The sequence below is a fragment of the Branchiostoma floridae genome, chromosome 15, assembly GCF_000003815.2.
Source record: "Branchiostoma floridae strain S238N-H82 chromosome 15, Bfl_VNyyK, whole genome shotgun sequence".
NCBI classification, from domain to species: domain Eukaryota; kingdom Metazoa; phylum Chordata; class Leptocardii; order Amphioxiformes; family Branchiostomatidae; genus Branchiostoma; species Branchiostoma floridae.
In genome coordinates, this window is record NC_049993.1 from 1,170,211 (window position 1) to 1,194,771 (window position 24,561).

The following is a 24,561-nucleotide window of genomic DNA, read 5'->3' on the forward strand; positions in this document are numbered from 1 at the left end:
GTCGTGTAGTAACAGATTGTCCTGAAGATTCTACTGGAACAATCAAGGATTTTACTGTAGTCCAATCAAGAACATAACTAGTAGCCTTACAGCTGAGTAACAATAAGTACTATGTAGGGAACAAAACTATAGTCATAGTAAGGATGAGTTGTAGTCATTTAGGCAAGGATAGCAAAGCATGTTTTCATACCCGTAATACTTGCTGTTTTGTTATGGTGCGGAATTATGTTCATGAATGTTGTAAATGAGATATTGTGTTCCAAGTACACCACCAAAGGTCTAGATGCTGTTATCTTAAAGAAGAGGCAAAGTTGAACTGTAATTTCCAACATAGGTGTACCACAGAAAGCCTAGGTCACCCTAAACCTTCTGGAACTTATAATCCACTGCTCACAGTCATGTGTTCTATTTACATAACATGATGTCACAGAACCAGTTTTTGCTCATTACTTGGTCAAGACTGGAGTTGAGCAGTACAAGTCGGAGGCACATCCTAGTGTTGTGTTGGGAATTACAGACCAACTTAGTTTCAGAATATTGCTAACAATGCAGATGAAGTATCAATTATAGCTATTGAAATATCTATGTGCCATGCCACGCTAGCAGTGCAGCCAGGAAAAAATCATGGTTTGAATTCACTGAACATGAGTTTAGAAAGAATTTTAGTGCCTGTAGTCACTCAAAGCTGGTCTTTCTTAACACCAGGCATGTTTCTTCAAAACTAAACCTTCTGTCCAGAACTGTGAATAACACATGTATATGTACAAGTAGTTTGTGACATTTTATGTACTTTGTAATGACATATTTCTGAACATTCAGTCGAGTTGACTTATGTATACTGAACAATGTGTAATACTAGATTGGCCAGTTGTTGTGTCTTTGTCAAGAAAACCATCATGCAGCTACAAGTGTAATTAGCACCATTTTTGTTGAACTGATTTTTTAAAAATAATGGTGAGAGAACTATTACTTTAAGTTGACTCTCTGGCCATGGTTAAGTCTTAGTCGAAAATTGTCTTGATTTTCAAGAAGGGTTTTCAGCTAGTGCTGCATACCAAAACTTGTTCAGGTCCAGAATTACAAGTCCTGACCTGCACTGGGCCTACAACCCCAGTTCCGATCTGGTATACAGGTACACAGCACTATTTCCATCTGCAGTAATTTATAATATTATACCTGTGATGTTAGCTGTGTGAGAACTGAGAAGGATCACACATTTCATGTATCCATTGACTGAATTCAAGAACTTGACATGTATGTACCATACAACTATGTACCATACAAATACATGCACAGCTTTGTTGGTTTATCTATTGTTTGGACACAGAACAGAGATTGTAGGATGATGTTACATTTTTTCACTTTTTTCTTACACTAAATGTGATGAAATATTTTGTGTTAGAAAATAACTTAGATTTAGTCACAGTCCTCATCTGTTGGCACAATATAGATTCTAGTATACTCTTTGTTTTCTTGATTAAAGTACGCACTTTGAAAACTTTTTATAAATGCCAAACTGTTGCCAAAGTCAGAGTACATACTTTGTTTGAGGTTATTGCCTGGATTAATGGGAAAAGGACCTCATATAGACCGAAGTTGTGCTTCAGTTATAGAAAGGATATGAAATACATTTTTTTGTTGTACAACATTCTGCTATTCTGAACAATTTCGTTACTTACAGTTTGTGTTTCACAAGTTTGAATGGAACAATGCCATCATGTATAGAAACCATTTTGACATTTTAAAGCAAGGACATTGTAAAAAACTTGATTTTTGCAGAAGTTCTTCAGGGAAGAGAGAAGAAAGTTAATATTGCATTTACCTGGTTTCAAATGTGTTCAACATTGAGGCTGCATACTTTTTAGTTTTTCCATAAATTTTCAGATTTGTCTCTGACTTGCCCAAGTCTGGGGTGCGTATTTGATTACGAGTGCGTACTTAAGTCTAGAAAATACTGTAGTATTGAAGCCAAGTGCTTAAAGCAGGTTGACACATGCCCTATGAAGAGTCATTTTATATTTCTGTTTATCTAGTTGTGTACTACCCTTGGATATTGTTATCTATGGGGATAAAATTTTGCTACGTACACTGTGTATACTTCAGATGAGACATGTTAAAATGTCTACAAAACATTCCGAAAGGCTTGGAATGTTGGGAGGTTTGTGTGGTCCATTGTACCAGCTACATGTACATTGTACCATTTTAAATGTACATTATTTCTTTAGTGGCTCCATGGAAATTTGCTGATGTTATTTTCCCCAGAAGTATTAAAACGCACTGTTAAACTGCCTTTGTGTATTTTATTATTCTAGCTTTGTTCAACATGTAGTGTTAGATCATAAATGATAACTTAAAGGGGTCCTGAACTCCAGAACATAGTGTTATTTTCCGATAGATACTTATTTCAAAAAACGCAAATTACTTCACATTTTACATTAGAGTACGCACTAAGTCTCATGTGCACTCATTATTCTATTGAACTCCATAATTTTCCGCAAGGAAACATCTAAACTTAAAGGGATATACATGGGTAGGGTCTGCATGGGTTTAGCGAGTGTCATTTTGTTGTGCAAACTCATTCAGTATTTCACCACAAGTGAAATTATGCAAAAACTTGACCGATCTGTATTCATTGATACTTAATCCATTGGAAATTAACATTTCTGTCTGTTGTTTAGGACTTCTGTAAGTTATGTACCAAAATTATGATGTTGCATCAACCCTAGCGAAATACATTATTCTTCTGAGTCTGAAACGAAATTGGCCTCTGTAGTTCCAACAAGTTGCCAGGGGGCTTAAACCTAACTTTACACCACCTGCTCTCTGTCCCAAGTGATATCTAAGGCCATAGCAAGTAAATTTTATAGAGATAGCACAAAGAAAACGGGTAAAAAAACAAGATCGCCAGATTCTTAAGATAGACACCATAAACGTCCTAGCAAGGTTTGAAGTGATGAAATGTGGCATCACAACTAACAAGGCATTCAACTACATTCATGGCTTCCATATTGGTGGCAATTTGACAAGTTTCACTTCTGCAACTATAGTCATGGCTACCTCCCTAGAGTCACTTCTACAAGTAACGTTATAATTATTATTCTACAACACAACATGTTTGCCCAGTTTGGTTTATCTGACCATCCCCGAAGAGAGAAAAAATCTGCTGCAGTACCGTAGAAAGCTGCAATGACTAAATCATTGGACCTGACATTCGTTTTTCAAGGACGTTATAAAAGATCCTTCGTTTTCTGGAAAAAAAAAATTTTTAATGTTTATAATTGACACCACCTTTTAAATGGGCCCAAGCGGGATCATGCAGAACTGCAGCCCACTCACCCAACTTGTCAGCTGTAAAGGTTACGCGCATTGATATGTACACCGACAGGGCCAACTTCACACATTTATTCATACAATCTAAAAGCCAACTATTAACGTTATAGCAGCAAGTAAAAACACGCCTTGCTGACTTTCACGTTAAAGTGGTAGCACGCAATTCAAGATTTTAGTTCAAGAATTGAAGATTTAGGTCGGACTACTTTGTTTATCGACCAGGGGTTGCGGATAGATACTGTGTTCGGCGGCCTTATGTACCGGACCTGCGTCATACCAAGGAGCTTCTTGGTCATACTAAACACAACAAAAACGTTTACCATTATTACTTGCACGAAATATAGGTAATGTATTCTTTATGTTCTTCACATTGAATCAGACAATTTCTGAAGCATTCTAACGCTACCCGCAGAGTTCTGGGCATAGGAATTATGTGCTGAGTGACCACAAAGCTTTATGGGGGAGGGGGGCGGTGTCTGTGGTCTCGAAGACTCCACGACATTCTTCTTCTTCTTCAGTAGTTTTCTTGCCAGCGAGGTTGGTTCTTTCACTTGTAATTAGCCAGTAACAGCTATGCTTATACGCCAGGGACAAGGAGGAATAGTTCACACCCTCGAAGTCTGACTGTAATTTAATTATGAATAGGCAAATTGCAAAAGGCACCATAATTTTTGGAACTATGCAAACGTAGCACAGTACTTACGAAATATAGCGATATGGATGTTAGTATAAAAAGGCATAGTACATAATTTCACAGCTGTTCAAACAAAACCTCAAGGAAGTATATTTCATATATAAACCATATAACTACTAGTACAGTTCTTGTTTGTAAAACACATTGTGGCTGAGTTGATCTGTTCTCATTGAGGACTATTAATTTATACAAATGGAGACTGCTTGAGATGAGAACTGTTCACTAGTCAGGAGCCTTCATCGACATATTATAGTAGACTTATGGCTTATGCAATTATGCCATTTTATTTATACTGTGGTGAGTGGGGAATGGTTTGGGTTTTCAGATTTCCATGCCATTATCCAAATTATGCAACTGGCCATAATGCAATTAGTTGGAGTCTACTGTACTAACAAATCCTGTTGCAGCACATGCATACTTGGGTTATATGAACAAGCGTATTGTTTTGAGCACAGTGTTGTGCACCACATGTGTTTTTTTGACGACGCCTCAGGGGAGTCGTCAAGTGGTATATATTGCATTCAGTGTGCAAAAATTCTAGGAATTGCACAGGAATTTTTCCACAGGAATGCAGTATGCTGGGTATGCAAGACCCCCCTCCCCCCAAATCTGTTCCAGATGTATCTCTGGTACGCAATGGTGAAATGTAGGTCACACTGGCTTCCTGGCGGAATTTATCCTTTGAAACTAGTGGTAGACAGGGAAACTCTGCAAAATGGATCACGTTGTCTTGGTTGTTATGTTATGTTATGAAGGATACATTTTCTTTTCTAGAGCTTGTTCAAGCCATACGCCACAGGCAGACAGGAAATACTTCTGTAGTGCTCAGCTGTAGGTTTAGGTCACTGGCAGACCATTGTGCTGTACCGGGGATAGTACATTTCTGCTGGCTGTAGGTTTATGTTACAGGTGGGCTAGTATATTGTGCCAGGGATAGTGCGACAGGGAAGTTCCAGTCTATTTCTGATTTGAGCTGTATTGTTGTACCCTCAATCGTCGTCATGGCAATAATACATTTTTATTGCCAGTCTTGTTTAGGTATTGGGTTACAAGACAAGGCTTGTTCCCATAGTTATAGGGTTCCAAACCAAATTCTTGTACTACTGTTTGCTTCTGATGGACTTCCAATGGTATGGTCATCTTGAAAAAAGATCTGTGTTAATCAGTTTTATTTATTTATTTGTTCAGCTGTTTACAAACAGCCAGGGCTGCCCAACTAGATGTAGGCTATTGCTAAGGGCTAACCCTGTACATGTTCGCACATGTTTACACACGACGGGTTATACCGCCCCTTACGGGGTAAATTACCGTGTGGCTGATACGAGACAGAGGTTTGCCAGGCCTCCATCCGGGTGATTTGAAGTGAATCACCAACTGCCAACAGAAGGATTTGCACCACGTGATATCTTTAACATGATATCTTTAATGTGCATGGGGTGTGGCTCTCCCCATACACGGGACCTCCATTTAACGTCCTATCCGAGGGACGGCCCTAGCCGAAACTAGGTACTCATTTTCACCTGAGTAAAGTGAGGAAAGCCGTGTTAAGTGCCTTTCCCAAGGGCACAAGATCGGTGGCACGGCAGTCTGATTGGAACCCATAGCCTCTCGGTTCCGAGGCGAATAAACTACCACTGTGCCACGCGGTCCCAGTGTTCTGTGTTAATCATTGACAGTGAAAAAAATAACTGTATGGTGAAGAAGGGATTCTATTTAGCTGTAAGAACAACTAAGAATTTTTTGTGTTATTGTCCCTCCAGGTGACCTGTGTAATCCTGAAGTATGGTGTGTATCTCGTGTATTGTGATACCTGTACTACTGTGGGTGTACCACCGCTTCCTCAAGCCGGTCCTTGATCCCCTGTTGTCCAAGCTCCTGCCTGGTGTGTTTAGTTCCAGCCAGGCAATCAAGCCTGTCCAGGTGGGTTTGTAAGTTGTATGCATCTACCTGTTCCTGGTGCTGAACACCTTCTACACACACTCACACCTGTCCCTGGTCCTGAACACCTTCTACACACACTCACACTTGTCCCTGGTGCTGAACACCTTCTACACACACTCACACCTGTCCCTGGTCCTGAACACCTTCTGCACACACTCACACCTGTCCCTGGTGCTGAACACCTTCTACACACACTCACACCTGTCCCTGGTGCTGAACACCTTCTACACACACTCACACCTGTCCCTGGTGCTGAACACCTTCTACACACACTCACCTGTCCCTGGTGCTGAACACTTTCTGCTGAAACTCAAACCTGTCTCTGGTGCTGAACACTTTCTACAGAAACTCAAACCTGGCCCTGGTGCTGGACACCTTCTACACACACTCACGCCTGTCCCTGGTGCTGAACACCATCCACACACAGGTAAACACACCTGTCCCTGGTGCTTAACACCATCCACACAATTAAACACACCTGTCCCTGGTGCTGAACACCTTCCACGCACACTCACACCTGTCCCTAGTGCTGAACACTTTTTACATACTCACACCTGTCCAGGGTGCTGAACACCTTCTAAACATGTTTATATGTATACCTGGTGATGAACACTAACACCAGAAGAGTGTATATTTTGTAAAACTGTCTTATGTTCATTAGAAATATTGTTTGGCTGAATTTAATCAGGAAATGTTGACTTTTGGTGACATAAGCACTGTAAGATGTGCAGTTAGGAATTACATGTAGTTTGTGGATGTGTTCTTTTTCAAAGCTTAAATCGTATTGAATATTTGTTATTTTCCATGATCATTAGTCTATTGTTGAAGTTATATATTTTAATATTAACTGCTATAACTGAGCTCTCTTTCTTGTGTTCATTTAGGAAAGTGAAAGTCCCCAGAAATGTCCCCTAGCCAATGGACATGCAGCAGGTCCAGCTGAGAAGAAAGAACAGTAGGAGAGAAGACGGGGATACATGTAGGGGGACCAGGAGATGACAACTGAAGAGACACCTAGTGATCAGATGTAGTACTGCATACATGTAATCAGATATCAGGGCTCGAAATACTTTTTTCAGCATACCTGCACTGGTGCAGGTAACATTAAAAATTACCTGCACCAGATAAATCTTACCTGCCCCACTCTGAATTTAGGAAGCATGGATCATACTAAAATTGTTCAGGAGCCATTTTTTAATACTTAATTAGTGGTAACAGTCCCTATTCACCTACATCATAGGACATTTATGTATAAAACCCAGTATATAGACCAGTGCAGGTTAGGTGCAGGTAGACACCAGAAATACCTGCACAGATCCAATTTTACCTGCACTAACCTGCATATGCAGCCCTGGATATAGTGCTGTGTACCTGTACATAGGACTGGAACTGGAATTATAAACATATGAAATCTAAGTATACATATAATTCTGCATGCATACTTTTAAAATTACATGTAAAATTCATGCCAATATGCAATTTGCAATTAGACATGTAACTGAAGAAACGTTCAGTGTATTTCTACTATTCTAGCACACATATATATGCCATGGGTTAAGGTCCCTACTTACAAATCCAGACCTGAATCCAGACAATACAAATCAGATATGGTTCTGTTAATATGGCCTTCAAACTGAAGTCACTCTCCAAAATGCTAGGAAACACATGTACCCATATTTATCAAAGACAGTACAGTAAAGGAAAACACTATGTACATGGATACTCGTATCCAAATTTTTATTTATTCACATAAGTACCATGTTTGCAACATTTAAGTGTGTAATGATGGACCACAATATCATTGTCTGTAGTGTAGAATTTGTCTCATTAATCCCTATCAAGGACTAGATATATGGGAGCAGAGGCACAGAATTTTTCTCATAAAAGAAGGTCTGAAGATTGTAAAAAATATCATTAAACCTAACACAAAAGGTTCAGAGACTTGATTGGGTAATTAATTTGTGTGTGTGTGTCTGTGTGTGTATGTTTTTGGTTTGTTATTTTTATGTATGTAGAAGACCAGCATAACCCGAGAACGCCTGGATGGATTGTATTGATATTCGGTATGTGAGTAGGTATTGATGAAACCTAGAAACGATTAGATTTTGGGCTCCCTAGCGGCCTGTTACGGTACTGCAGCGGAACCCCCTGGTTCGATATTTCAAGTTCTGAACATGCTGCGGCTATGATTTTTTAGTGGTAGACAGCTCTTGATACCGAGAGTTATATGGTATAGGTTTGGGCCCCCTAGCGGCTTGTTTTGGGTCATACATTACTGACCCTGATGATGAGACAAGCTCTAAGTACTATCCGAGAGAGCATTGTGTTCTTTTGGTACATCACTGTATGTATGTCAGACAATATTTCGCAACATCTTCTTTGTTCCTGTGCTTGTTTGTAAGGTGGTGCATGCAATGCCCAGGTTAACTGCCTGATGGCGTTACTTACTAGTTTTGTACTTTGATACTAAAATACTAAAGTACGTCTTCAGTGAGAGAGCTTGATGATTCTTTCCTTTAAATAATGGTGGAAAACAATAATCACTTACTTATACATTTGTACTTTAAAGCTATTTGTTTAAAGAATAAGTAAGTACATTTTGTAATTGTTATTTCACCATTTCACTAGATGTTCGGATAGTGATTTGGTGATTTACCGATCCTTCCCTTAGGCTTATACTATAGGTCTGTTTGTAGTGTGTAGTCCTGCAGTTAAAATTGTCGTCGACAGGAGGCACTTCAGCGCGATGGAGACAACGTGTCTCAGTGGTCTACCACATACTACTATACTAGTCAACATTTTTAAGGGCAATGCCGTAACACTCAAGCTTAGCACACTTCGGTGAAAAGTTATGTAACATTCCGTCATCTGCCCATCAACATCTATGTGACGGTTCAGACTTAAGAGCCAAAGCACGGTTCTCACTAGTGCGTATCCAAGTCCGTATGGGTTGCATAGTGACAGTTTTAGCTTTAGGTAAAGTTTGCAGGGAAGAGGCTGTATTTTTACTTTGACCTACCTTTGTATATAGCTTGATTATCTAACTGAAAATACTATGTATTTACCTCAAACTTTACCCAGGCCAAAATACTGGTAATACGCAACTCATACGGAGTTGAATGTGCGCACCGTGTGTGAAGCGGTCCAAAGTGTGAGCAGAAAATTGCCGCACCGTGAAACTGGCTATGTTTACACCGGGGCGAATACTAACGTATACCGTATATGCAATAGCAGGAGGTGCTGGTCATGTTTGTGGCCGTTATAAACGGCATCTGAAAAGCTAAATCGGCGGACAGATAAAAAGTGAGGACAGCTCGGATGGACGAAGTAGAGAATGTTTGACTGTGGTGAGTGTGTTGAGGATGGCACTCATGCGGCTCAAGTTGTTGTGTCTGGTCTGTACGAAGGGTGGTCAATAATGTATGACAAGCCTAATCAAGAAATAGCGTGCACAACTTTCGTCTTTCATCAATATTCACCAGACTTTAAATCACTGTGGGCTCTACTTTCGTCGATGTTGTGGAGGAGAAAACAAGTTGGGAGAAAACAAGGCTGAACTGTGATCAGTGCTGTGGTTCTCATGCAGTGAAATCTACGAAGACATTGTCAAAATGTTTAATGAAGATTTCCGTCGTATTCTAACTAGAAAGAAGTGGGTATCTGACTTTCAGCAAAACAAGTTGACCCGTACACCTAAGTTCGTAGCTCAGTGTACATTTTTCATCTCAATTCTCTCACCTAACGTTACTAGGTGTCACCTGCAAAGTAATGATCGCAATGGTTCTAAATTTGGTAGACATTTATAAAATTCATAGTTATAGCTAGAAACTTGAGGGGTTTTTTTTCGTGGTGAGAAATTTTAGTTTTTTCGTACCCCTCGTACAATGCTCTTTGCCTGGGGCTTCAGGTATACCAAGATCCTAACTTGTGTCGTCTGTCCTCTCACCAAAGGAAACTGACAGTAAGTGCTGGTGACGGTTTCCCTTTCTATGGTTAGCTCAGCACTCGTGTCCTTCCACTCCCGCCCCTTGCACCAACAGTTTGTGTGCTCACTGAGAGGAGTTTGTTTTAGTACTGATGACTAGGGCCTTCGGTGTCACTCAACATTTAGATTGGCTGTCAAGCGTGAGTATCCTTTGTCCAATAAGGGAGCGTATTTCATGGCAGTAAGGTTAGCTTTCTCCCGTTCGTCAATCAATTGTGGCTCTAACACAAAGCTGGCTAGAAGCTGTAGCATTCTGGGTGGGCCTGGACAACTGCGGGCTAGAAGCGGTGCAAAGACTGATACATTGGGCGTTTGGGAAGTATCTAGGCCAGTGTTGACGGTAGCCGGCGGTGTTGGGATGATGAACAGCGGCTTGTTGCTGCGCCCCATGACGGAGAAGGGCACCAGGCGGCCCAAGTGCGCCCGCTGCCGCAACCATGGCATCGTCAGCTGGCTGAAGGGACACAAGCGCCACTGCAGGTACCGGGACTGCACCTGTCCCAAGTGCAACCTTATCGCGGAGAGACAGCGTGTCATGGCCGCACAGGTGGCTCTGAAGAGACAGCAGGCCGCCGAGGACGCCATCGCCATGGGCCTGAGGGCCTGCTCGCCCGGCTACCTGCCTCCCGGCCCGATCTGGCCAGACTCACAGTCCGATGAACCAAACAGCACGGACGGGCCTGACAGGGACGACGGTAAGGCCACAATATACTTCATCTTCAGATATTGGCAAATTTTAGGGATTTTCTCGTCCGTAAATAAACCATATTGTGAGCCACCGGACATCGGCAAGACGAACCCTTTCTTTAGGTCTAAGACATTTTTAGTAAGAGAGATTATAAGAGAGAACCGATATGCTGAAAGGTATCAAAGATATATATAATATATATATGACAATGTTGAAACTCTACGAAAAGCATACGTTTATACGTTTACTTGTTTGATTTCAATTTTAATGTAGTGGACGTTGTAGACATTTCAGGACAAGCCCCCTTTTTTGACGGCAAGACTAACTTGATTAACAAACTACAATATACGTGTATATGTCCGTGTAACTGCGAACTGCGCTACGCTTAGGTGTACAGTGCGCGTTCTGGGAGCACACACAAGTTATAAGTCTCAAGTCCCGGTTTTGAGTGAAAAGATCTTGGTTCAGACGTTAAAGGGTGTTATCTCTATACAGATGGCAGGGAGAGTAGCGGTAATACGGACGACAGCTGCAGTGAGAGGGACGAGACGTCCCCTGACAGAGGAGGCGCCGCACAGGACAGAAGAACGTCGTCCTCCAGTGGCGACACCGCCGCCTTCAGCTCCAAGTTCGCCCCGGACAGTTCCGAAGTCTCCGCCGGGTTTCGGCCAGGCCGGCTCAGCCCGATAGAGATCCTGCAGCGCATCTTCCCACTACAGAAGAGAAGCGTGTTGGATCTCGTGTTGCAAGGATGCAACGGCGACCTTGTCAAAGCCATAGAACATTTCCTGAATGCCAACGAAGCAGTGCTAGCGAGCTACCCGGGCCTCCCTAGCAAGCCTCCCGAGGCGGGGTTGTCTCTCCCCGGCAGTAGTGGCACGGCGTTCCGTCCTCCAGGGAACACAGTCGGACACGAGGAGACGAAATCAGCCTTCTCTCCTTTTACTACACACCAGCCGCCACAGTTCCTGTTTTCACCTCGCATAGCACCGTTTTCAGTGGACGCACTTCTGGGTCGGCCCTACGGCCTGTTCCCGCACGGCCGTGTACCGGTACCGGACAGCGCGTCCCGGCCCGAGCACACCCCCACCCTGTCCATGGCCATGGGCGGGCTCCCATCGTTCGTGTCCCCGGCAGGGAAGCCGGCTGTCTCCGGGGCTGAGTTAGCGGGGGCGAGACTGTGGCTTCCCTGGACTGCGTGCGCCCCGCCGGCCGCCCTCAGCTCACACAAGCTGCAAGAAGAGAAGGACAAAGAACACAGCAAATAACCCGGACGGCCCTGGTAACTACATCTGTAAATAAATTTCCAGAAATGACATGAGACAATGAACATTTTTTCAAACTTTATGAAGTGATTCAATGACTTTCCAGATAATTTTCAATGCTAGCTTGTTGGTTGGTTGAAGTAATGAATGTATTCTGACAACTCAGCTCTTGACTTGTGATCGGCAAGGGTGGCCCCAGATTTGGCCATTTATATTATCCATTGCTCAGTGTTTTCAAATCTCGGGTTAAACCCCATTTACACTTTCGTATATTCAAGTCCGTATGAGGTTTGTATCGACATTATTTTGGCTTTCGTAAACTTTTCGGGAAAGAAGTTATTTCTACTTTTATCCCACTGTTGTAAAGCCTAATTATCTATCCAAAAATACTACTAGTACTTCTTCGGCCTCAAATTCTTATCTACGAGAAAATAATGTCAATTCGCAACTCATGTACTAAATTACTATTAGTACATACGGACTTGAATATCTGTACAATTTAATGTGAACAACCGGGGCTTTAGTTTTTCTTTTCTCGTCAGATTCTTTCGTGTAGTGTCATGTTAATTGTTAGCTTGTAAGTCTTCGCCATCGACTTTTTTGTCTGATTTGATATCTTCGTCGAAAAGTCTTAAGTCCACCCAACGACACAACAAACTGTTTCGTTTTCCATCCCTTTCAATCAGGTTAAATGTGGTAACGAAGTTCGTATATTATGTCAACCGTTCTCTGATGAAAACCTGTGTATGTGCATTTGGTAACGTTTTATGTTTCCAATGTGCCTTTGCTGTTTAAGAAACTTGACGAGTGATATTAAAAAGCTGAAGAATGTTGAGATTTGGTGGCTTGTTTTTGTGGAAGTTAGAAGCAGTTCACTACTTTTACAGACAGAAAGTCTTGACAGTAGTAAGTCGTTCCGCAAGCCCCGCTAACATGTACGGTTGGGCACGGCTGTTTCTCGGCGGTGTCAGTTATACACTGGAACAAAGGCTGTCATAGGATATTTATACACGCTCTCCTGCCACGCATTATTTTTCATAAATGTACCGTACAGTTGTGTATCAGGCCGCGCTGGGAGTCTTTTTACACTGTTTGCCTGTGGACCGCAGACTGGAGTACACGATCAGTACTTTACAGACGACACTCTAACGTTAGTTACGTGAAAAAGGAGAAAAAATATGGACAATTGAGCTGTGACCTAAAGTATGCGGGTCAAGTTGCCCTGGTGAAAGTCGATAAACACTTTCTAGTTGAAATACAAATGATATCCGAAACAAACATTGAATGTCTTCTAAGATATCATGGCATGAGAAACACGATCCACACAGCTCTGTTCACAGTTGAGTTCACTCTTATTTGTCTCGTCACTGACCTACTAATTTTAAAGGGACGTCGACAAAACAGTAATGACCACAATGATTTGAAATTTGGTGGACATGAGTAAAAGTCACTGAACTATATGATTCCACTAGGACGGCGCTCTCACCGCGCTCTCTCTACGACCTAAAATTTGACACATTGCTCAACGAATTTTATAGAAAAGAAACTAATCTTTTTACACTTTGTGCGTTTTGTTGTCTCCTCAGTCACACTTTTACGTTTTGTATGATATACCCAGTGTGAAAGCGAAGGTTACACATATCCTATCTAGGTCGCAGTGATAGCGCAGTGAGACCACAGTGAGAGCGCAGTGAGAGCGTCTAGTGGAAAGGGGGCCTTATGGATGCCCAGAACTTGAGTTGTGCGCCCTATCTCTTGGTGAGGTACAGGACTTGTTGATCGCATGTACAGGTACAGGACTTGTAGCAATGCATGGCAAGAGCGGAAATATAGGAACCATGATAAAAAAAGTCAACGTCTTGAACAACATTCTTTTGTCGACTCTATTTTCTGATATGAAATATACTCTGCCATCATAAACCTTTCGGGTGAATATTATGTCCCGCGTTGCTTTTCGCCAGAACTAAAATGGACAAGTAAAAGATACACAAATACCATATATACCTATATAAACAAACTAAGAGCTGATTCAAAACAAATAAAAGAGAAACTATATTCGAGATGTACAAAGAAGATTGGAATTCTAGCATATGGCTAAAGCCCAAAATAAGAACTTACAGATTGTTTAAGGATGCCTTTTGCACGGAACGATATATCACAATGAACCTTCGTAATTTTAAGCCGAAGATCTCTCTGTGCGCAGTTGCGAGCGGGAGTATTAACGTTAACACTGAATATTGAAACCGGACGGCACCAAGCAATCCCCGAGGAAAATAGGATTTGTACAATGTGTAGTCTGGGTGAAGTAGAAAGCAAGTCACACTTTTTTTTCTACTGCCCTTTCTATGATGACCTACGGGAAGGTCTGTTTCGCAAAAAAAATGTTTACAAATCTCCAGAGGTCATCTGGGAAAGGGATGAAATCAGAATTAAGTGGTTATTCAAAGAGGGGTCTCTAAAATTTCCAAATTTATACACAAAGCCTCGAACAAAAGAAGAAGACAATTATACACATGATTATACAACTTGTCTCCACGTATGCGGCTGGTATTTTGTTTCTCTTATATTTTGTAAATATTTCGCTCTGTTCAGTTCTGCGAAACCTTGGTTTGATAATCTGGATTTATGTATGTGGTTATGCTATGATATCTCTGTTCTGTTACCTAATTTGTTTAGTAGTTACTGATTATGTTCACTTATGTTGTAATATCCTCTGTTCATTTAAACTATTGGTATGTGTCCTATAAGCCACATTGTGGGACCGTGTAACGCAATAGCAGGGCGTTTGTCCCAGAACCCAGAGGTCCAGGGATCGAATCCGTTGATATGCCACCTGTCTTGTGCCCTTGGGAATGTCACTTTACACCACCTCCCTCATTTCTTAGGTTAGGACCGTCTCTCGGGTATGATGACAAATGTAGGTCCCGTGTTCTGACAGTCAGCGTCAAAGAACCCACCACACGTATCGAAAAGAGTACGGGCCTTTCCCACTCCCACAGTCTGGTCTCCGAGTTGACATCTTGAAAAGACGTCAAGATGTTATATCAATCCTTCTGCAGTTCGGTATATCTCAATAAAATCAAGCTCAGCCTCCCTGCTACTGACAAGCCGATATTGAGTTTATTGAGATACCCTTTGGCTCAGATAGAGCTTATCTTCCAGGGCTCATGCAAATAAGAAGACATACAGTATATACAAATACATAAACAGATACAATAACATCCACTCAAGTATAGATCGGACTTACACACGAATACATACAAAAAATCTAAAATCTCGAATGAGGTCAGAGGTCTACATACACTAAAAATTATGATCCGTAAAATTGGTCTCTCATCTTCTTAAACAATCGTATCGTATATCGGACACAATCTTGACATCTCTGGGTAGCAGATTCCACACTTTAACTGATCTGTAATTAAATGTTCTCCTCCCGCTGTTGTTCCTTGTATTTAGTAATCTATAACCATGCAATGACTGCCTAGTAGAGTGAGTGTGACATGCATTAACTGACACAAGAGATTTGTATATATCCTGTGGCTCACCGATAAGTTTCAGAAGCAGAAGCTTCAAGTCAAGTGCGAAGGATTTTGAATTCTCAATACGTCACTTCTTGCAAATAACGGTAAGCATGACCTCATGCCCCATGTAACACTTGAAGTCAACTCGAGTATCTGCTCAACTCGATAGGTTTCTTTATCTGACTCAAAGCCCTGGGTTCGAGCCCCCTGACACGCTCCGACGTTGTGCCTTTGAGAAAAGCACTTACGCGACTTTCCTCACTTCACTTGGGTTAAGATGAGCAGTTAGAGCCGTCCCTTGGATAGTATAGTGGAGGTCCCGTGTTGTTGAGAAGAGTCACGCCCTGAGCAAGTAAAGAAACCCACCACACTTATCGAAAAGAGTAGGGGTTCTTCTCACTGTTAGTGGATCATTTAAAGCTGTCCGGATATGCAGATTGGAGATTTACACTCACGCACACATACTGTACGTTGGAAAAGTACATATAGATAGATAGAACTTTATTGCACGACAACTGTAAAGGATACAATGTGAGGTAACTTGTACATATAATACATACAGAACGGTTTAACTACCTACCTACCTAATTTAACTACATGTGTTGCTAATATCTACATAATATACATATTTGGGGATATCATCTTGACTACACGTCAAATGACCACTTATATCCCACTACAGGTTGCATGAACTCTTACACATATTAAATGGTGCGTGTTTTTATTTTTCATTTTGCAAATTGACAGCAAATGACAATGTGGAACTGCACTCAAGTTAGTGACTTATTTTAACAATGTCACATACAAAAGACAATACGTAAAGCTAGTTCCAGGCCTAATGGCAATGGGTTAATGCATGAGTGAAGACCTTTATTGTACAGTTTTGCCCAACCGAGCTAAGTACAGGTCACAACAAGTCAAGATATATACATATAAAAGTATCACAAATCTAGTCTAACACAAACGTTCAGCTTCTTCTCGCTTCTTGGTAATGTTACAAATGTAGGACTGTATGGGTTTCGCTATTGTCGGTTTGTCAAAACGCAATATCCACCGTGTCTAGGGTATAGTATGGGAGGGTGGAGCCCATCCCTCTCCTTCCACCACCTTTTACCTCCTCAACCGAAGTCAGGTACCCATTATTACACCTGGGTGGAGTGAGGAACTCATTTGACGAGCTTTTTCCAAAGACACAAGATCGGTAGCGTGACCGGATTTGAACCCAGGACCTCTGAGTTTGGGGCCAAACACCTGCAGTTACGCCCATCCTGGGCCCTGGGTTTATTCGGCACGCCTCCTTGAAGCTCTATTTGACTGTGAGAAACATTTTGTTACATCATTATTTCCAACCAAATATCCACTTTGTCCTGTCACGCCAAGTCAACCCACCTTTCTGTCCCCTCCCCCTCGCACAAAGACACCGGGGAGGTACAGTTTGGACAGTACAGTCAGCCAGGAAGTTTCTTCTTTCAACTATAGTCGACAAATATTTTCACGCTTTTGTTCTTAATTCCTTGAGTTCATATTCCCCGTGGCTGGGTACACTACACAGTAATAGGTAGCTGCTACAAACCAAACTCTCTCCTCTCTACAAATGTGTGTCTATGGCAAGTCCTGTCGCAGGGCCTGACAGAAGTACTACATAGACTCACATGTATCAATAGCACGTTTGTGTGGCCGGCCCACAAACAGTCGCACTTGTCTTGGCAACAGCATTCCTCTCCCGTCACCTGTATGTGTGGCATGACTGCTGCCGGCAACTTTGTTCTTTACGGCTAGAACTCCTCTACTGTTTCTCCGTCAGCACGTCTTATCGTCTGAAACCATCGGCCAAGTTTTCACCAACAGTTATCAGAGGGATCCGGAAGTCAACACCGCTGAGAGTGGGAGCTTTAGAATGAGAAAGACTTCTTGTCAACAGCGGGGCTGGCACATGACGTGATTGAAATGATACATAATTGATTGGGCCGCTAAAGCTGTTTGCACAAGACATTAGTAGCGTACAAAGTCAACAAAGAAGAGTAAATATCAACACGAGGCCTTCAGCACGGCGGTGTGTCCTTATGGTAGATACAATATTACCCCTCCCCCAAACACGCACACAGTCAGGCCTAGAAAAATCGTGTTTTGGGTTACTTGACTGAACCATGTGAAAACATGCCGGTCTTATACCCCCTTTCCACTAGGACGGCGCTCTCGCCGCGCTCTCCCTGCGACATAGAACTAATTATATAACAGATCGCTCAACGAATTGTAAAGAAAAGAAACGAATCTTTTTACACTTTGTGTGTTTTGTTGTCCTCTCAGTCTCACTTTTACATGCTGTATGATATACCCAGTATAAAATCAAAGGTTACACATATAATATTTAGGTCGCAGTGAGAGCGCATCGCGATCGCTGTCTAGTGAAAAGGCCGTAATTTAAGTCGACGACTGGCAAAGGAACATAACAATATATTCTAGATAGTGACATCTAAAGAGACTTCCTAAACTTTACACTTTTAACAAATGATGGCTTTAAATAGATGATGAAAGAATGTGTATTAGATATTGTACGTCTTTCTCATTAATATACTCATCCTTGTCCAATGCATATCTGTATGGTTATTATTATTATTATTATGACAATGAAAATAAAAAAGCCTGATGCGTTCCAGGTTTGCATGCCTGAAATGTACATGTAATTGAGTAAGAGAACTATTTCACATGTACAAAAACTGTAATATCTTTAATATTGTCCATACTTATATCCATTGCAGGTAGATTCTCCTAATTGATTCGGCACCAACTTGTCTTGTCTAAATTTACCTTTCTGTTATCCATTTTGTACTTATGTATGTATGTTGTTTATTACTCTTGTTTTATGCTTATTTTTTTTAGTAGAAGGCTTTATATAAGCAAATCGTGCTTTCAGCCTGATACTCACAAAATATATGTTTCTTTATTTCTTTATTTGGATTTATCACAGAGTGAATGAGAGGGCAAAACAGGTGCAAAATGCGTCTTTGGAAGCTGCCCTCCCGTACATAGAAACACATACATGGCACAACATAGACTATAGAATAACATAAACAATAGTAGTATCAAATGACATTATCAAAATATACATTCGTAACTAACATCCGTAACTAACATATGTGAATAAAAAGAATAAGAGAATCTGGTTACAGAGCCTATTTTTTCAGGACTGTAACCTAGAAGACAACATTTTTCCCAGGCCTTACGGTGATGTATCTCTGTACGGTAAGAAGAGGTTTGCGAAAAGACAATGTCCTACATTCCAACACTACAGAGGATTGGACGGTTCAGAGTGTTAGCTGAAGGATAGATGTTAGTTCTGGTTGGCCCATAGTATCACCGTTTACACTGATGATAACTACGGATGTCTAGAAAAACCATGTACCTTTAATTTTTTTTAGGTACAGGTCCGGTTCGGAACACCTAGTGGGCCTCTATCTGTACCTAAGTAAACTAAATCAGTAGCGGACACCACTTTTTCAGACTGAATAGAAGTACATCTGTAAAACCTTGAATATTGAGAAAACATCATCATCATCATCACCATGTCAATTTAATAATTGTAACAATTGTAAACAATTGTAATTGTTTATACAGATACAGGTCCGGACTTGTTCTTGCACTACTGTACTTGTACATCTATCTTCACCTATGCCTGCACCTGTACCTTTACCTGTATCTTTACATGAGCCAAAGTACAGGTCCGTACCCGTACCCGTACCCGTACCCGTACCAATACCCGTACCCGTACCCGTACCCGTACCCGTACCCGTACCCGTAGCCGTACCCGTACCCGTACCCTTACCCGTACCCGTACCTGCACCTGTACCTACACCTGTAGCTGTAGCTGTAGCTGTAGCTGTAGCTGCATCTGTACATGTACCAGTACCTGCATCTGCTCCTGTAGCTGTATCCGTACCTGTACCTGCACCTGTACCCGTACCCAATGTACTGCACCCGTTCCTAAGATTTTAATTAGATGTACCGCTTTAATGACAACCAATTCCGATATAACAAAACATTACTTTCCACCCATGTCCATCCGTCAGCTCGTGACGAAGACTACCCCTGTGTAGCTAGAGTAGCGCTGCTGGCATGTCAGGTATCTCTGTCACCAAACATGTCACCCTCCCCACAGCCCGTCCGTTTGCTCCGTCCCTGCTCCAGCACACACGCCGGCCGGCCGGCCCCCACAAGTATCCACACAGTATCATTTGGAGAACACGGCCGGATGAGAGGAGGGTTGGCTGGAATGTGGCACAAAACCGAAAGCATCTCTCAATGACAGCTCGTAAAGCATGTATACACATCGCCATATGTTGACACAGAGGTCCGAGAACGGGCCGACGACAGCTTTCCTGTATGTAGCAAGGACTGCTACAACTAGGGGTGGGTACCGGTACGGTGTACCGGTTAAGTCAAGTTAAACCCTTCCCGCGCCTGATGGCGCATAGGGCGGCGCCCATCTCTGTTTCCTCAGCCCTGGGCCACACAACGCAATCACTACAGCAGGGGGCTAGTCCATTGGTAGTGGTGTGTGTTCAACTTCCATACTCTTTCCCGAATGCTGAGTGCTAAGCAGAGAAAGCAGCATTACCGGTACAAAACCGTTTTTTTTTATTGGACCGGTCCAGAAAAACCGGACCTGAAAAAATTCGGCGGATCGGATGTTGGAAAATAAACAAATTATATGATCAGGCATTCAGACATTTTGTGGATTATAGGAAATTAACAAGAGCGAAGTAGAGTAGAGTCTATAGTCATTTCTACCAAATTTTACAGCCAATCGTACAGAGGCAGTTAGCTTTTAAAACGCACGTGGGAGTAGAATGAACAAAACAGATTTCTTTGTAGCAAAATGGACCATTGTTTTAAGTATCGCGATTCACAAGTTTTCACATACTGAATCAGGTCGAGGTTCAGGTCCGAACCTGGACCTGATCCTCTGGACCTGAACCGGACCTGGACCTGAATGTTCTGTTAGATGCTAGGGGGCCCAAACCTACATCACTTACTCACTGTCTCAAGATCTATCTTCCATTTACTATGAAGACTACAGCATGTCAAGAACGCTTGATGCCAAAAGCGGAAGTTCCGCTGCAGTACCTTAGAAAGCAACTGAGGGGCCAATTATCGAAGTTGACCTTCGTTTTACCAACATCCACCAAATATCACAAGGATCCATACACAGCGTCTCGCTGGTTATGCTGTTCACAGACACACGGGCAAACGGCACAAAAACATAACCTGCTGGTGATATGCAGAAACTGTCCGATAGATCTGGATAGCTGTTAGTTGGCAGAATACAGATAAAATCAGCACATGCTAGAGTTGGTAAAGCTGTCAAATACGTCGACGGTCATGGTCCATGGATCAAATAACTTGTCGAAAAAGAGCTAGAGGAATCTATTCGTATATCTTTTACCTGGTACAATGAACTGTATAGACTATATAGAACCATTTTTTAAATGTCAGAATGAGTCTTTCATATCACAATGAGGTAACTTTCATATGTCCATAATTCTCCATATTACCCCACACTTACGCGATCTGTCATTCGTGTTCTACATTCATTTTGATTTGCCCTATATTCAGTTGATTTTCCATCATGTCGGAGATTTTCTGCGGCCATCCAAGGATATTACCAACAGTTTTCCATCGAAATTCTACCTACCTACATGGTCACCCGAGCCAAACACCTATAGTCTAGACCACCAGGAAAACCAGATATTATTGAAAATTTGAGAACGGATTGTTATAATCTGGCTAGTCGGTGGCAGCTCTGCCGTGGATCGCGCTCAGGGACTTTTTATGAAATTGCGACGAATTTGTAAACATGACTATAACTTACATCATAATCGGACAGATGTTAAGTTAAGTTAAAGTTACCCTTACATCTGTGCAGATGCTTTTGGGGTGGCGCCCATCTCCATTTCGAGTAGCCCTTGGGCCACACATGTGCAAGCCACTACAGCAGGGGGCTGGTCCGCTGGTAGTGATGTGTGTTTAACTTCCATACTCTTTCTCTTTAGTGCTGAGTGCTAAGCAGAGAAAGCAGCATGTACCATTTTTAAAGTCTTTGGTATGACTCGGCCGGGGTTCGAACTCACGACCTACCGAATGCAAGGCGAACACTCTAACCACTAGGCCATTGCACCGGTTATCGGACAGATGAGGCTATGTATATTCATTATGTTGATTCAATTTATTATATGGATGATATACTCTGAGAGCATCAAAAGCTGATGCGAGCGTGCGAAGCCTGAAAAAGGTTTGGCCGAAAAAAAATACCTTCATTATGAAAGCTTTCGTAATGAAATCCAAGTGATCAGGACAGTCGAAAAAATTGCTAAACACACAAACTATGGTATGACTAACAATAAATTTTTTTCGTTCGTTCATATCTTCTTCTTTGGCTTTATAACTGGCATTGTACGACAGAAGTAGCCGTTTTCTGACATTTTTTGCAATGCATTGTACTAGTATTTGACATGTGGCTGCTTTGTATGATTTACAATAGGTTCTTCCTTTTCGTTCCTTCATATCTTATTCTTTGACATTAGAATTGACTTAAGTATCCGTTTAACTATATTTTCTGCGACCTAAGAATGCTTTGTACACTTCAGAGTATGGTTAAAGACAGATAGATGGTTTATAGCGTAACAATTGCATCAGTGACAATGTATAGATAACAGAAGTTACAGTCTAACACTATACATACACGTTATGTTACAACAATTTCAGTTGCTACAATGCTAGTGGACTAAATGGAGTGGTATGATAATACGGTAGGTAATTTGTACTTTGTGTAATTGTTGTTGTCATACATTGTACCATGCACAATTGTCGTTCAATAACGTTCTTCTATATTGCCTAATCTAGACAGTAGGCAAAACTGAAAAACCTGAGAACATAATTTACCTCGAAAACGGCCAGACAACGGACAACGAAAATGCATGAGGATACATGTGGAGCTTGGTCAAGGCTCTTGGCTTGTGGTCTCTACCAGACTCCATAGGTCACTGGAAAAGCCGTAGAAATGGAACAAATAGAGGAGTAAGCCGGCCAGAGAAGTACAGTTGGCTAGTGAACAGCGCGCGACCAACGATCTACTGTTTTTCCAACGACCTATGGAGTCTGGTAGAGACTACTTGGCTTGATCAAACCGTAAGAAGAATATATAGCATTCTGTACTATCCATTTACCTAAAGCGGGTAAATTAAGCCCTGGTCCATCTAAATAGTAGCTTCGTACATAGTCCAAGCTTGGAAAACATATAGAATCGCAGATGACAATAAATATCGCGAGCATAATAAGTGTCAAACTCACATACTGCTATGTATATCATGCCTCTCGCTATTATGTATTTTGTACCGTGTATGTAAAATTCTGTATATAGGCTTTTAAAACTCATAAACTTTATCTCTGTTATATACATTGTCTGACCCTTGCCTCTTCCCCCATGACCTTGATGAAAAGCCAGATCTTTTTATTGGCTAATGCCCTGTAACTTTCCATCAACATTGCCACTACGGTATTTTCACACATGTTGCAACCAGGAAACACAGATAGAGCTACACATATCTGTATCCCGTTGTCAGTCCCCCAAAATAAACTTAAGCAAACGATTTATTCAAGTCTATTTAAAGTCCATTTCAACTGCCTGGTCAGAACTGTATCTCATTCTCAACTCCGTCAAATAATATTAATAATAATGATCATGACCGTGGGCTGATTGCAAAGTAAGACAGTGGTATACAGAGCATGAACATCTATCTTAGATCTATGTCTATCGAAACTATCTGAGGGGTTTGACTTTTTCGTATGCAATGGGAGATGAACTGTCCAACATGTTCGTATATAAACGGGTTGGACGACTTAAGCAACTGTTTTTGTTGGTCGTTGAGGTGTGAAAACCTTGGAAATATTTTGTAGATTTTTAGGTATAATTTCCTTATTTTGGGCCAGTATTGTGAAAATTGACAGAAAAAAAGTTCATCCTCCACCGCATTCCCTGTACAATATTTACGATAATGTAGTAAGGATATTATTCTAGATACGCTATTTTACGCAATGAGCTATTAATATCATTCGAATTCAGTACAGCAGATTTCAAGAGACTCGATGCTACAGACAGATTTGTATATATCTTTAAATGCCACAACCCCCATAATGCAAAGATAGGTAAATATATCAAAGACTGCTTCGCTATTAGAAAGAATAATGAAACTCATGATTAGCCCAACTCAATTGTAACACTATATCAAAGACTTGTGTTAGCCCTTCTTGCTATGTTAATTAGGATGTTAAGTCTTATTCTACACCTATTTTGTTCTTTGTGTAAAAGTCGTTGCCATACATTGTACCATGTACAGTTGTCATGCAATAACGTTCTTCTTCTTCTTCTGATATTGGCTACAGTTATAGAAATGAGAGCGAAGCTATTTACAAGTCTGCTTAGTCCAGGATCTTCCCCGCAAATCGCGCGCCAGACATTCCTGTGTGAGTTCGCGTTGTCCTGCGAACTGCAGATGTAGCGCCGAACATACTTGAAAACGCTACTCTTACTTGGTACGTTTAGACAACACGTAGGTGTCAAAAGTCCATGCTGACATGTGAGCTACCCAGCACAGCACACTGACAGCTAACCGTGCGGGCCTGACAGGGTTATGTTTGGGCCGTGCACAGTTTGGAAGGGGGAGGGGGGCTAACTACACTGCTGTATGATCAGTATATAACACTGAACTTAAGTTTGTAAAACAGATAAAATTTCCCGTTTTGTAGAACATGTGCGGGACCGTGGGCCTGACATTCCCTGGATATGTAGCCACACTGAGAAATGAAAATACTCCCTCCCACTACACTGGTTCAGAGCCTGTCTATGTACCGTTAAACACACAGCCTGTCAATATTTGTGCTAGTCCGTCTCTGTCATTTATACGGCCATCCGATGGCTCTGACCCGGGTCTAACCCGAGACGGTATGGACAGAATATGGAGTCTTCGTTGATACAGATACCTTTAATATACACCACCCCATACACACACAAACACACCTATCAAAAATGTGCCATAACCTTCGCCAAGAAGCGTCCATGTGTATCTATCAGTCTGTGAACA

The 24,561-nt window shown here is 41.7% G+C and overlaps 2 protein-coding genes and 1 long non-coding RNA gene across 3 annotated transcripts in view; all 3 read left to right on the plus strand.

The window, feature by feature from the left end:
* LOC118432598 (YTH domain-containing protein 1-like) overlaps positions 1–2,288 on the plus strand; it is a gene marked incomplete in the record, with an annotated part of 28,617 nt that extends 26,329 nt beyond the window's left edge. Inside the window, 1 exon segment of the mRNA XM_035844230.1 lies at positions 10–2,288.
* Positions 2,289–3,640: 1,352 nt separating this feature from the next.
* LOC118432639 lies at positions 3,641–7,904 on the plus strand. The gene is made up of 3 exons (XR_004833108.1): positions 3,641–3,674; positions 5,785–5,944; positions 6,850–7,904. It is a non-coding gene; the product is annotated as an uncharacterized LOC118432639 (long non-coding RNA).
* Positions 7,905–10,107: 2,203 nt separating this feature from the next.
* Positions 10,108–12,740, plus strand: LOC118432601 (doublesex- and mab-3-related transcription factor A2-like). The gene is made up of 2 exons (XM_035844234.1): positions 10,108–10,645; positions 11,134–12,740. Exons 1-2 carry the CDS (start codon positions 10,126–10,128, stop codon positions 11,904–11,906), a joined length of 1,293 nt encoding a protein of 430 aa, XP_035700127.1. The 5' UTR covers positions 10,108–10,125; the 3' UTR covers positions 11,907–12,740.
* Positions 12,741–24,561: the final 11,821 nt, after the last annotated feature.